General features: G+C 34.7%; 1 protein-coding gene across 17 annotated transcripts in view; it reads left to right on the forward strand.

The window, feature by feature from the left end:
• mybpc1 (myosin binding protein C1) overlaps positions 1 to 15,701 on the forward strand; it is a 74,175-nt gene that overhangs the window by 13,757 nt on the left and 44,717 nt on the right. For 3 of the 17 annotated variants that reach the window (XM_056455669.1, XM_056455671.1, XM_056455674.1), the window contains exons 3-12: positions 1,645 to 1,701; positions 4,323 to 4,598; positions 6,560 to 6,610; positions 8,216 to 8,257; positions 10,896 to 10,937; positions 11,613 to 11,723; positions 13,089 to 13,237; positions 13,314 to 13,431; positions 13,620 to 13,671; positions 14,834 to 14,890. In XM_056455669.1, coding sequence (XP_056311644.1) covers positions 1,645 to 1,701; positions 4,323 to 4,598; positions 6,560 to 6,610; positions 8,216 to 8,257; positions 10,896 to 10,937; positions 11,613 to 11,723; positions 13,089 to 13,237; positions 13,314 to 13,431; positions 13,620 to 13,671; positions 14,834 to 14,890 — 955 coding nt within the window. The remainder of the gene's footprint in view (positions 1 to 1,644; positions 1,702 to 4,322; positions 4,599 to 6,559; positions 6,611 to 8,215; positions 8,258 to 10,895; positions 10,938 to 11,612; positions 11,724 to 13,088; positions 13,238 to 13,313; positions 13,432 to 13,619; positions 13,672 to 14,833; positions 14,891 to 15,701) is intronic. The other 14 variants (XM_056455672.1, XM_056455673.1, XM_056455679.1 and 11 more) reach the window with 10 other exon arrangements.

Genomic DNA, 15,701 nt, shown 5'->3' on the forward strand with positions numbered 1-15,701 from the left:
GTTCATTCTTACCGTGTAATTATTTCTTAAGCCACCTAAGAGCGTTTTAACTTTTTGTTGTTGAGGTCAAATTGCTAATCAGTTATCCAGCCGTTTCCGTTTTATTATGGGAGGCACTTCCGGTTTGGAGAATACACTCAAAAAGACTGAAACAAATCATCAAGCTGCTATACAAATCATTCTTATCCACACAGAATTATCGTTGTTACAGATCCCTAAATATTCCTTCAAGTTGTATTTTTTAGATGTCATAGGCTAACATTTATTTTGATGTGACATGATAAAACAAAAATGATAAAAGCAAGAGCTTCTTCAGTCTTCTGCACAATATTCTTGCTGAATATTTAAAATGTCTCTTTGTATTGCACTGTAACACAGTGATAAATGGGAAAATATGCTAATTTATGCCCATTGAAATTGCTAATGTATTTAAAATGTAATTGTCTCTTTTTGTAGCCTTTTTGTTTTTCAAACTAATTCTTTAGTGTTACTGGTATATTTTATGGAAGATAAACATGATTTGATTTAGCGTGTTTTTGTAAGCATTTGTTTGTGCTATGCACTTTTAACGACAAAAATGGTAGTAGAATAAAGTCATTTTGCTTGCGTTCAGAGCTAAATTTCGCTGATTGTTTACAGTGGAAGTTACTTCTATAATTAATGCAACAAAGTATCATAGGGCAACAGTAAAAGGTAGATTCTCACTTTGGGGGTGGGGGATTTTGATCCTTGACCACCAGGGATTTTTGGTTTGATTTTTTCGCTTCATATATTTACATATCAAGTACAATGTGTCTAAGACTGAAAGTACTTTGATGATGTCTTGATTTGTATTATATGAGTTGAGCATTTCTGCTTAAAGCAACAACATTTGGTAAAGGCCATAAGAGCTTAGTTTTAGTATGAATGTGCAAACACGGTGGCAACAGCATCATTCACTTCACAATGAAATAGCCACCAGATGAGCAGTTGCTGCTATTTTCTGGTCAGTTGTAATCCAGATGGTCTGAATACATGTATTATGTCCAGCTGATCATGGGTGGTTGATTCAGATTACATTTTTAGCCCACGTTACCAGCACACAATATGTAAGTTGTTTAGCTTTCAGCTTGTCGAGAGGAGAGGTAAATGCCACAAGTTATTTAAGCTACAGGGACCTCTATTCCTATACAATTCTTGTTTCCTGTCACATGGGTTGCATAGGAAAATATTCATTACATTATTCTAGTTCTATTTGCAAAGGGTGATAGAAAAAACCCTCAAAAATATAATATCCTTAGAAAATAAAAAGAATATTGCTAAATGATATTCATTTCACGCTTCAGAGATCATTTCATTTACTTTCACTCTCCAAAACAGCAATGTTTTGGGGAATTCTCCATTTTTCTCTGTGCTGACAGTGAACTTCCTTCATTAACACACGTTGTTTGCAGGTGTTTAATGAACGAGGCCATCTGTGTGTGTGTGTCTGTACAGTGTGTGATGATCTGTACCTGTATATAAATGTATGTATACGTGTCTGTGAGTGTCTCATGTGGTCTCCTGTCCCTCAGCATATGTCTGTGTCTGTTTGTGTTGCTAACGCTTCATGCTTTAAAAGAGGCACTTGCATACCTCCGCTATGTATGTCTGTCATATACTCAGTGGCCCCAGACTCTTCTGACGTCCCATCTGAGAATTCGGTTGAGGTGACTTCAAAAGGTAGGTATTGAGCCACATTCGTCTCCCTTTAGTTTCTTTTACTTTTATTTTTACCCACAGCACTCTTACCTCACGTGTGTGAGAGTTTTGTGTTTGTTCCACTGTGATTTCTACTAAATTATCACTGTGTTGGACACCACAGTTCAGGTTAATCATCTCACATTACGTAAAAAAATGAACACAAATGAACATATACACAAATGAACACATTAACATACACCTGCGTCACTGCTAATGTCTATACGCTGGTTTATGGATGGCAAGATTTCCTTGAGTTAACTGCAAATCTGTATTTGGCGAAGTGTGATGTGAAGGTATAGTATGTTAAAAGACGCAAAGGACACCAAGACTTCTGTGCAGGCATCAAATGTGTATTGTGCTTTCAAAATTCCCATTGGCAGTATGGTTGTATACAAACATAGATATTTAGATGTCGCCTATGCTATTGGTGTCTATTAGAAGGAATGCGTCAATAGAGCCGACATTTTAGTACAGGGTAGCCCTCCTTTGAAATGAATGTGGGACCAAGGTGTAGAGGAGGACTGGCTATCCGGAGTCATAGATATGTAAACATTTACACATATATCTATGATCGGCAGTTTTCAGCATGATCGGTGGTCAGTATGCAAATATTTTTTTAAATTACAAAGATTATAATTTTACATCACTTTTATAAGTGACCGCACTGGCATTGCTGACAAAGAGCGTGTGTTTGTGTGCATGGAAATGTATTATCCTCCCTCCCTGTTAAATTTGATCTAATCAATGTCCTGAAACACACCCCCTCTCCTGCGTTCACTTCTCATTCTAACGGAGGGAGCGATTAGTTTGTGAATAAATCCCAATTATGAATGACCCGTTCACTTAGCTGACAATAATACAAGTTTCTAGCACCGCAGCATCTTGTTGTCATATTTCATTTCCATTGTTTGCTGATTTTATTCAACCAAACTAGCATAAGCCTAGAATTTAGTGCGAGTTTGTGCTACTTTTCTTATGATCAGTGCAGTGCAAGTGATTTTCTTATCACCAATACTTTAGCACAAACGTTCGTAACATTAAAAAACATTTTTTTAAAATTTCACCTATGAAACGTTTTGCCTTTGTGCTTTATTTTCGTTGTTTGCTCATTACTAGGCCCACACGTAATCTGCAGAATTCCGCAGATTTTTAGCCCATCATTAATTCTGTTTATTTACTTCTGTAAATGTGTGTATATATATATTTATTCAGTTTTTAAATTAATTACAGTAATATTATTGACTAACATGAAAATATTTATATGATTTATTTACAATATAGTTTGTAAAGTAATATTTTCTGTCTTTTAGTAGATATATTATATAAGAGACTTGTTTTGTTTACCAAATAAAGTGGATCTAATTGGATTTGCATTGTAAACATTGAATACAAGGTAAAAAGGTATTACTTTTTATTTCATATATTGAGGTTTAATTATGATACTCGCAAAATCATTCCGCATAAATCTGCTGATTTTTAGCAAAATTCTGCACAGAAATAGCGAAGAAATGTCCGCAAATTCCATCTGGCCCTAATCATTACTACAGCCGTGCACAGCGCTAAAGTCCAGCATCGTCAGACAGGCTTTAGTGCGGTTGAATGACATTTGTCCTGGGAGCACTGTACAAATGTGGCGGCGCTATTGACGCATGCTCAGGGTCTGTATGCGATATCTAGTGTATATATCTATGGTATACAAATGGTTTACTTAGGAATTATGTTAATTATAACATATATATATATAAGTAGCATATATATTTAAAATCAATATACATTGTGCCTAATATATTCAAAAATAATATATTCAAAATATTAAGTTCTTGGACATTTAAAGCAATATTTATATTCATATTTATACAAAGTGAAAGTTATGTGAACAAACATGTAATGTAGATGCATAAAGCATATATATATATTGTGATATTAAACATTTTATTTTTTATTATATACTGTATTCAACTATACTTTTTTATGCAAATGTGCATCATATATACTGTAGTTATATTTCTGCTTACATGTGTACTATGACAAAATGGTTAAAAGGATGTATTATCACTATACACAAATAGATGCATGCAGAGTCTGCCTGTACTTTGCTTCTTTTGGGATTTACAGTTTCATAGATGTACAGTGACTAGATTTGTTTTTGGTCATGTGATGACATTCAAATGGACCCAAAACACATTTTATAATAGTTAAATGAATAGAAATGAAAGGGATAGTTCACCAGAAATCAAAATTTACTCCCTATTTAGTCCCGTAAGTGGTTCCAAACCTTCTGTTGAACAATACAATATTTTGAAGAAAGCTTAAAGCTGTAACCATTGATTTTCATAGTAAGTTTCCAGCTTTCTTCAAAATATATTCTTTAGTAAAAGAATATTAGTTTGGAACAAGTAAAGGGTGAGTAAATGATTTGATTGAACTATCTCTTTATTAGCAACATGTAAGCACGTATTGGACTTATTTTATTTCTAATATTTACTTGACCAATCCAGTCACTCTACATTTATGTGAGTGTGTGCATGTGTAAGAGCATCTGGGTTGAAGGTGGCTTCCTGAAGTCTTGCTGCTCTAGCCTGGCTGTGTTTGCTGTACAGAGGCTAAAGTGGCAACCAAAGACACAGAGGCCATAGTGACTGCGGCCGAAGCAGAGGCAGCCGTGCCCACACCTGCTGCTGAGCCCCCTCAGCCACAGCCTGTAGTTATTGTGGTGACTGAACTAGAGCCAGTAGAGGGTGAGGTCACAGACCCACAGCCAATAGTGACCGAGCCTGTAGAGAACGGGCACAATGAGCCTGAGCCAACGCGGCCTGAGAGGAGTGTCCAAGTGATTGAGGTTAAAGAAGAAGAGTCAAGTGCCTCAAAAACTCATGGTGAGTATTAATGACAGTAAAACTCCAGCCAGTGACAATTGTCAGTGTTGGGGAAAATTGTTAGATAGTATGCAAAGCGACAAGTTGTTTAATGATACATTAAAAGACACCCGGTAATGACAGTAGTAGCAGCTCACCAAAAAATGAACATTTTCACACTTTTTCCTCACACTTAAGTGGTTTTAAACTTGTATGAATTCATTTTTTTTCTGTTAAACACAATATAAAATATTCTGAAGATTGTTAGAAAGCAGCAGCTGTTTACATCCACAGTATCCAAAATATCATGTGAGTCAATGGCTGCTTTTGCCTATCATTCCTCAGAATATCTTCTTTTATGTACAACAGAGGAAGGAAAGTCAGTAAACGATGACAGAATTTTCCTTTTTGGTTGAACTATATCCTTTTAATTTGTCACTCCCCTTGAGACGACCATACATCACATAACAAACGGTCTATCGGTAGCAAGCCTAAAAAAATAGCCTTTTAGGATATGTTCAACATTAGAAATAGCAATGTGCTAAAACAATGTGGTTTAGATGCATGTTAAAACATGTCTGTGATATGTTAAAGCAAATATCTTTCAACTCATCTCTAGTAAATGCTAATAAGTCTATAGGATATGTTAGCAAAATGCTAGCAAGATAAAAAATCATACTTTAGCAATGTGCTAAAACCTTATAACAATGTGGAGACACATGTGGAGTGATGTGCTAAAGTAAATATCAATTTGTTATAAATCTTATTTTAACCTTAAATATAAAATCTGTATTTTTTTTATTCCTATACTGCATCAGCAATACAACAAAAATGGCAAGCTACTGTTACAATGCCAGAAATATGTAAGATTGCTTATTTTCCCTTACACTGCAAGTTGTACTGTATGCTGTCTGAGTCAAGTACATGTGGAGCCAGACATAGTAGATTTTATGGAACAACAACAAATCCATCCATCCAAAGTATCTCTCTATCTATCCATCCATCCATCCATCCATCCATCTATCTATCTATCTATCCTAGCATGACCTTAAAACGAAATCTACTTTCTCAAACCAACATCAAAAAAATGTATCGTTTTTTTTTTTGTCCAGTTCCACATTGTACTGAAAGTGCCTGTAAAAGCATGCATGTGTTTGTAATGTAAATCCCAGAGAATCCCAGAGCAAGAGTAAAAGAGTAAGAAAAGTCCAGAGTGGCATTCATATTTGTATTAATAAAGTATGTGTCCACTAACATCTGACTTTATACTGATCAGCACCTTCAGTGAAGAAGTCTGAGGCAATAACTACAACTTTAAAAGGTACGCCATCGGAAGATGGAGAAGTATATCAGTCAGTGGATTCTTTGTGTGTAGTTTTATACTTTCTCTGAAGCTCTAAATATGAGGCTGTGTCAAATATTCAATTGCAGACATTCAGGTCTGTGGCTGCAACAAAATACACTGCAATCTATTTTTTTTTTAAAACTGTGTATTGCAAAATAATGCTCATAGATTTCACCGTCAGGCTAAAAGATAACCTCACACTTCCTTTCATCAGTGTTTCCTTTAAAAAAAAAAGTAAAATATTACAATCTAAAGTCACTTTTTGAAAAAGAAGCAACTAAATATTTTACTTTTTAAGGAAATTATCATGTGAAAGTATGTGTCATGTTATTTTTGTTTTTCTTTAAGCATAAGATAAGCTTAAGATTGTAATATTTTACTTTTTTATCCAACGTGTGTCGCTTCATGGTTCAGATAAGCATGTGGTCTTGCAAAGCACACTCTTTTTACATTTCATCCTCACAAATGCACACACGACATACAGTTGTCACATTTCATGTCATGCTTATGACCTGCAAACGCTCCCATCTTTTAAACGAAATTGAAGTTCAGGTTTGCATGCTGTGTGTTTGGTCTACGGCTGGAAATGGAGCTCTGTGATAGGTGGGTGTATGTGTCGATCACACCTTTATTTCAGATAAAGATGATGATGTCACCGCCAGCACCCCCTCACCTCCACCTCCAGCAGGTTGGTAACCCTTACAACCCATCAACCCATGACATCACGATGAGCTTTTGAATAATTATGAGCTTTTGAGTACAAAATTGAAAATTGTGCTTCAAAAACTGATATTTATTGCCAAGGAATGTACAGTATGTGTGCAAAAACACATGGATTTAATGTGATTTTTGCTTGATTCCTACAAGCATTTAGACCCTTTATATAATATACAATCATATCTATATAAAGGAGGAGATGCAGAAGACATCTGATGTGTATACTGTACTATGTAAAAATACATGTACTGTAAATGATTAGTTTTCCATATTTTGTGATTAATGTGTTTTCCCCATTTATTTATGCTTTTGAATTGCATTATGGGACCTCGATCTTTCCTCCAACAACTTTTGATGTTGACAAGTTTGAAAAAAGGGACTGCTATTGACATTTTTAAAAGTTTGAAGTGATATTTTGTCTGGATTGGTTTTGTAACTTACAGTACAAAACACTGGTAAGACTTAACATTTTGTTATTTTGTGCACTTAAAACATTCCTGTAGAATATACAGTAACTTACTGTAAATCAATTACAGCAAAATACTGTATTTACAGCGCCATTTATCTTGCTCTATACTGTATGTATTAACAATATTGTATATCTTTACAGTTAAATATACAGTAAGTTTAACAATCCAACTTTAAAATACAGTAACATACAGCTGATTTGAATGTTATCACTTGATTATTAGTGGTTATAAGCTGATAAATATGGGCCAGTAGGGGGCCTTCTGTGCCTAGTGGTAGGCTCAGAAGGCTGTTATCATCCATCCACATGATTAATCAGCTATAGATCATATACAGCTGCGGCCGGAAGTTAACAATAATTATTTATATTATTTATTAAATTTCCCGTTAATTGTATTTTATTAATGTCTACCCCAACCATCACAATAATGTAAAAACAGATCTGGAGTCTTCTCTATTATTATAGCTGATTAACCATGTGGATGGATGATAACAGCCTTCTGAGCCTACCAGTAGGTGCAGAAGGCCCCTACTGGCCCATATCTATCAGCCACTGATAGATGATGACACTGATAATGCCCATTCAATTGAGTGATAACATTTGATGCGTGTCCTGCATAACAGTCCGACAGACAAAAACAGTTACAGTAATTTACTGTGTAATTTACAAAAATCGTTAACAGTGTATTTCTGTATATAATATTTATACAATATATTGTTTCAAACTGCTAAAAATGTAAATAAACACACTGCAGAGTCGAATTTTCAACATCAAAAGTCAACAGAGCAGAGATCCTATAATGCAATTTATAACTGCAAATTAATGGAAAACACACGAGAATCACTAAATACAAAAACTTAATGAACAGATTTTTTTTACATTGTATAAATACACACAATTATGCTTGTAAAACAAACTGTTTTAATACAATACTGCATGTCTTAAATGTCAAAAGAGGAATAAAGGAATTTCAAAATCAAGTTTAACTTGTCAAAGTATGCAATATTTTATCACGCCTCATTTCAAATTATGAAATGCTTGAAGCCGATAAACAACTTGGCAAAACCGATCCTCATAATGAATAATATATTTTGTTTTCTTTCACAGAAGATGGCAGCACACCCAAGAAACTTTCTATTGACCTTCCTAGTAAGAGTCTTTTACTAATTAATGCCCCCGTTACTCTCTATCCAGAGATGTTTATTTTTAGATTATTTGTGAATCCGTTCAATTGAGCAAACACGTTTAGGATTAATGAGGTTATTTACAGTAGATTAAAGAGCCGTGCCCTTTCAATTACCATTTACGTCCAGTGCAGTATCTTATAAATTGATATTCCTCTGAGGATTCTGGCAATTATGACTTTCATTGTCATAACAAAATGTAATTTTATGACATTACAACATTTCAGAATAATGTAATGTGCCCTTTTGGTGTCAACATCAAATACAATTTACAAAAGTGATTGTATATATACAGTGCTCATCATAAATAAGTACACCCCTCACAAATGTATCCTTAAATTCATATTTTTAATAGGAAGCTATACAATATTATATTTGTGCATATACATTAGATTAGTCAGTAATGGAGTTTATCTAACAAAATAACTTACGATAACGGTCCAAAAACTAGTACATCCAAATTTTTATGTTATAGAAAAATATTAAATACAAATTTTAAAAGAGGAAAAATTAATAGAAGCAAATAAAAATTTAGTTGAAATTTTGTAGGTTGTAATTTTTTTGTGCAATATTTTGCTTGAATTTGATTGTATTATCTTTGATTTTCTAAATATGTTTGGTGACTAAAATATTATTTGAATACATATATCTGTTTAATAAATCTGTTATGTTTAAATGCACCAATACATTGTCTATATTCACTAAGAAATGGATACAAATATTCATTTTCAAAATGGGGTGTGCTCAATTATACTGAGCACTGCACACGTGGAGGTAATTGCAAGTAAAGTGACTAATGTTTCGAAGAACTTTATTTAGTATGTCGATTCTTTATTGCTTATAAATGTATAAATAAATAAATAAATAAATAATAGTCATAAATGTGTCTGTATATTATGTTAAAAACATAAAGAAAATTGTTTTTCTATATGTAAAGATAAAAGGTATGGTTAATTTAGGGCAGATTCTTTTTAATTTATGTGAAATCTCATTGAACAAGCAATATTTTCCTAAAAGTGTTTTTTCTACTCACAAAAAAATATTGTCATGTTTTTTTAATTGACCCCTTTCACAAGCCAGTTATGACGTGTTTAACGATCATCATAATCTTAAATCTTGAAAGTTTGTAATATTTACATTGTAAAAAAAACGTATTAATATATGTATTATGTCATCTTTGCATCAAAATACAAAAAATGAATTACCACTTCGTGCGAGGTGTTTATAATGCAGTGTCTATGGGGCAAAACATTAAATTTGATGTCATTCTCTCCTCTGGCTACCATTATCAGTCTCATACTATTTTCTTCTTTTTTCTGAAAGTTTTGCTAACACCATCATGGAGTTTTCCTTTTATTATTTTGGCAAATTGTATTGCAAAAATATTTATTTGATGTACTCTCCCATTCACTGCGCCTTTATATTTACCCAGTTATGATGACTTCAGCTACTGAGAAACACGGACATGTGAAAAGGGTCTATTTGATAATTAGAAATTACAGAAACAGATGATGTATATGTAAAGATAAAATCTATGGCGAATTTATGGCTTTTTAAAAAGTGATTTCAAGAGTTCACGCTTAGATATTGCTTGATAATATTAGCAGGTTTAGCATGCTGTCCTGGGAGAGAACCCTGAGCTCGGAGATAATTGAGCCCAGGGCTCCCGCCTGGTCAATGAGCATATAAGGCGTGTATGAGATCTGGTAGTTCTCGAAAGCTCCCCCTGGTAAAGGAGGAAAGGGGGAGATGGGGTGGATAGGGGGATTCTTCAAAAAAAACGAAGATGAGAGAGTAATGCTAGTCAGACTATTTATAGTGAGTTTGGAATGATTTGATTGGCTTACTAAGGATTACAGATGAGAGACCAGCCTCAATCAATCATATTAAGTGCTACTCTCGAAATTAAGCTGCGGTCACACTGGGCTTTGTGTGTGTGTGAAATTCTGTCGTGCGGCGCTGCGAAAAGGGGCGGGATTAAACAAGATGATTGGACATTAAAAAAAGCGAGCGATTGCTCCATGTTTTACATTTCTGTCCAGAGAGGTCCTGTTTTGATCCTCGATTGGCCTCACGCAGTCAAGTGATGCGATTTCGCAGGTCAGAGTTCACCAAGCTTGAACTTTGCACCGCAGCGACATGCGAAACTTGAGGCATGACCTTGCGTTTCCGGTCTGACGCATTCGCGTGTGTATGAATGGAAGTCTATGGGAGGAAAAGTCAAGTGTGACCGCAGCTTTAGTTTGTGAAACTTCACTTATGTGAGATCTCATTGAGCAATCAGAATGTTTCAAAAAGTGTTTTTTACTCAATAAATACATAAAAGAATTAAAAATGAAAATGTTTATTTAAAAATGAGAAACTAAATGAAAATAGTACCATACAGAAAGATAAATCTAACAGCAATGCAATCAAGCATAAAGTTTCCAGTAAAGACAATGCCCGAATTTCCCTAAAGCGCATGATATTAACAATCTGTTCCTGCTTTCAGTTCATGTTTTAAACGTGGAATTGTGTGTCATTGTGTGTTAAAGTGTGCCGCAATGGACTTTACAGTACTATTTCTTATAATATGCTGTAAATTTCTCTCTGTCTCTGTTCAGATGATAGCGACCCTGAGTCAACAAGGGGAAGGAAAGACTCAGGTAATTCTATAAACACAGTAGAAGCTTTAACAGCAACCAGAAACTGGAATTTGTCACCACAAGATGCTTTCAGTGCCGCAATTTCCCCATAATGGACAGCCAAATGGAACCAGCACATTTGGCCAGAGCGAAGTATTAATCCCAAAGCCTTCCAGGAAAAGAAACTGGAGAGCTTTTGGAGATCATGTGCTTCTCTAAAACTCCATGGGAAAATGAACGGCACAGTTTATGTTAATATTTAGACTAAATCATTTATCATCGACTAAAAACATATGTGAAATCTCACTGAGCGATCAGAATATCTCCAGAAAAGTGAGTTGTCTACACAGTGTGCATTTAAAATGTTAACCGATTCTCTCTTTTCCCTCTTAAAGGTCATTGTTCAGTGTCTTTATGCTTTCCATGTTGCTTTGTGGCAGCAGTGTTTGATGACCATGTGCCATTGTGTGTTTGTTGAGTAATTATGTGTGTGTGTGTCAGTTCAGGCAAATGTATGACTGCATTTATGGATTTAAAAGACTTTGTAATAACTTTCATTATATGATGGACAATAATATGAATGTGTTCTAATGATCTATTTAATAATATAATAAAATATGCTCATGAAAATGAAAGTTATTATAAAGTTTTGAAAAACGTATGAGTGTGATGAGTGTGTCCTTTCTAATTGGTCAGTGTGGTCTCTGGGGGATGGACAACCTCCTGAGGAAATCGACAAACAGACTGAAAACCCACCCCTTTCCACTCTGCTGATTGAAAAGCCACAGAGCGGCTCCATCACTGTTGGTCAGTAAATGCAGCACTGAAAATATTTTGATGTTCTCTTTACACATTTTCTTGGTGATAAGTAACTTTGAACCTACATGTCAATTATTTGTAAAAAGAGTTTTAGCAGGCTGTCTGATTAATATGTGCTAGCAAATTTTGATGGTCTATCATCAGGCATTCTACGTAGTATAAGTAACTTAGTATGTACTTTAACTTAAGCTACTATCTCTAATTCAATTGTCTACTATTTCTCGGATAGAAGTCACTGGCCAGAATCTGACCCACTCACATATCCAGTGCATTAAAAAATTAATGTGTTTAAAATGTAAATAAACACACTGTTAAACTGCAGAGTTGAATTCAACATCAAAACATTAAACAGAGCAGCGATCTCTTAATGCAAATCATAACCGCAAATAAATGGAAAACACATGGGAATCACTAAATACAAAAACTTAATCAACAGATATTTTTACACTGTAAAACACACAATTATGCTTGTACAAACAAACTGTTTTAATACAATACTGCATGTCTAAAATGTCAAAAGAGGAATAAAGGAATTACAAAGATGTGTAATAGATGCCTTAACAATGACGTCTTGGCTAAAACAATGCTAAACTCTTGAATATTGTGTAAAATATTTAAATTTGTGTTCCAAAGACGAACAAAGATCTTAGGGGATTGGAACAACATGAGGGTGATTAATTAGTAATAAAAAAAATGGGTGATTTTTGGGTGAACTAACTCTTTAAGGGTATGCGGGGGTTATTTTGCATACAGCCAGGATATCTGCATTGACATTCAAATGGTAGGGTCAGAATTAGGCATAAACAATATGAAAGCATGGATCCGTCCTGCATTGTATCAATAGTTTAGCCTGTTGATGGGGTAATGGTGTGGAGTGATATTTTCTAGGCGTACATTGGGGTCCTTAGTACTAAGCACTACTGCTGACAATGTCTATCCCTTTATGACCACAATAAATCTATCTTTTAATGGTTACTTTCAGCAGGATAACGCACCATGCCACCAAGCTCAAACTGGTTTCTCAAGCATGGCAGTGAGTTCCCTAAACTGGCCTCTACATTTACCAAAACTTGTTCTAATAGAGTGTCTTTGAGATGTGAAACTGCAGCAACTGTGTAATTCTCTAATGTCAGTATGGACCAAAATCTCTGAGGAAAGTTTCTAGCTCCATGTTTTTATCTATGCAACAAGTAAATCATTTAGTACTGAAGAAAAACTAAGACCTAATAAAGCGGCCAATGAGAGTAGTGGACATGTAGTTGCAAAGTTACTTAAGGTCAACAATCAAAATGAAGTATAACCACAATATCTTGTGCACATTTTAAAGTTCTGAAAATATCTGCTGTATCAAAGGTGGAGACATCACCTTTATTGCTAAGGTGGAGGCCAAAGACTTGCTCCGTAAACCAACCGTTAAGTGGTTCAAGGGCAAGTGGATGGATCTTGCAAGCAAAACTGGGAAACATCTGCAGCTCAAGGAGTCTTTTGAACGCATTTCCAAGGTGATCCCACTCAGCCAATGCATTATAAAGAAGCATTCCTACAATTCCTACAGGCTTTGTTTTTTCTCTGCTGTAGATTCACACTTTTGAGATGCACATCATTAAGGCGAAGGAGAACTATGCAGGGAATTACAGATGCGAGGTCACCTACAAAGACAAATTTGATAGCTGCTCTTTTGACCTGGAGGTCAAAGGTTTGTTTTCTGTCTAAACATGGCAATGCTATTCAAAATGTGGGTCATTACTTACTTTCTGTTTTTGAAAATTGAGCAAAAGTCAAAGTAAAGATTTCTTCTTTAAACGGTTTTCTACATTTCAAACAGAATTTTTAAACATTTCAGTACTACATTATATGTCATCAATTTCTGTATTGCTTTTCCAGAAGTTCCAGAGGTTTCTCAGAGCATTGACATCCGCTCTGCTTTCAAAAGAAGGTAAAGGGGGATTATCATCTCCCAATTTTTTTCCATTATTATTTTGAGACATGTCTAAAAAACAAAGCAGTGCTGCTTAGTATTCCTACAAAAATATATAAAATATTATATGCAAATTCTGGATATTAAGCAGTTTTTATAGTTAAATCTGAATTTGATCTTTAAATATAATATATATTTTCAACCTAAGGGGCTGTTCACATATTGTGTGTGCTAGTTCATTATTTAAAGTGGAGATGCACTGCATATATACAGTATGCTAATTTTTTCCAAGTGCACCTGCAGTCTAGTGTTGAAAAGCACACCACACCTCACGTGACAAGAATCAGCTTCACATTTTTTATGAATTGTACACATTTCAGTAATAATGGTAGACTAATTACTTCAGACAAATGCAGAGCCCCCAAACACAGCAGCTCTTTTAATTTTCTTCATAAATGAAACATGCATCAGAGCTATTCAGCAAAGGTTTGTCAATGGTGGACCCTCAAAGAGCACAGCTGATGATTGCTTAGCAACAAAAGACACCAAAGGAGCTTGACAAGCGCGTGGAAAATTGGTGAAGTAAGTGACATACCTTGCATTTCCACGTGGTTTTAGATGCGATATGTGAATGGCCCCTAAATTTTGCATTTCAGTACCAGAAGATCTTCTCTATGAATGTTTAATGAATTGAAACAGGACTTCTGTTCCAGCAATCCTCAACAAACCCATGTATAAGCAGCATGGTTTGATGAAGGGCTGGATGACCAGCAAGTTCTCAGTTAACCTTTTTATCAAAGATATTGACCACCAAATCAACCCGTCGACCAAACCAAACCAATGTGTTGAACTTTTCAAAGGCCAACGCTTGCACTGGAACTTCCTTCCCAACAATGTGTCAGAAAGCAACGCAAACTATCCAAGCTCATACTGTTCTCCCAAAATATCAATGGGAGAATCAGTCATGAAAACATTAGGGCTATTCTTGGTAGTTTGTGCACAAATCAATTCGCCCAATGCACTCGGCTGCAAAGCGAAAGGTTCTTGTGTACACCTCAATCCTGCATTCGTTTGGATGGAGAGATTGCAGGCCCTTGCGTTGTTCTTTTAGCATTGTTTGATTCTGATGTTTGTGACTTTTTTTCTGACTCAATTTCCATTAATCTCTTGTGAACAACAGCAGTGAAGGCCAGGACGATGCAGGCGAGCTTGACTTTAGTGGGCTTCTCAAACATAGGTGAGAAATCCAGTCTGGTTCCCAAAGCGGACCAATACTTTCTTTCTTTTTTGTTCTTTTTTCCCATAAGCCCAGATATGGGGCGTTCTTTTCTTCTTTTCCTTTTTTGATACTCTTGTTAAAAGTACTTTTTAGGCTCTTAAAACAAATGACTTTTTGTAATTGATTATGAAAGAGCAATTTCTCTATCCTGAAAGCATTTAGGCATCATGCTAATCGAAAAACAACATTTATGTGGCATTATTATTATTATTATTATTATTATTATTATCATCATCATCATTATTATTATTATTGTTATTATAATAATAATATTTATTATTATTATTATTATTATTGTTATTATTATTATTATTAATATTATTATTATTATCATTATTATTAAAAGAACATTGAAAATATGCTGTAGAATTAGTGAATTCCAATTAGTGAAATAAAAATAAAAGTTCATCCAAACTAAAAATCGTGTCATAATTTACTCACTCTTCATCATAAACCTGTTTGAGTTTCCTTTTTGAACAAAGGAAGATATTTTAAAGAATGCTGAAAAGTGGTATCCATTGAATTCCATATTAGTTGCTTTACCTACAATGAAAGTCAATGGTTACCTGTTTTTGACATTCTTCAAAATATTTTCTTTTGTGTTCAACAGAAGAGAGAAACTCAACTGTCTTAGAACTGCTGAGGGCGCGTAATTTACGACTAAATTTTTATTTGCGGGTGAATAGGGTATTTGCACGGCTAGTGTTTCTTCCCATACTGAGAAACTTCCGGTGAACAGTTAACGTGACTTTTTTCAATTTATACGGTT

This window comes from Danio aesculapii, chromosome 4 (assembly GCF_903798145.1).
Source record: "Danio aesculapii chromosome 4, fDanAes4.1, whole genome shotgun sequence".
Classification (NCBI taxonomy): Eukaryota; Metazoa; Chordata; class Actinopteri; order Cypriniformes; family Danionidae; genus Danio; species Danio aesculapii.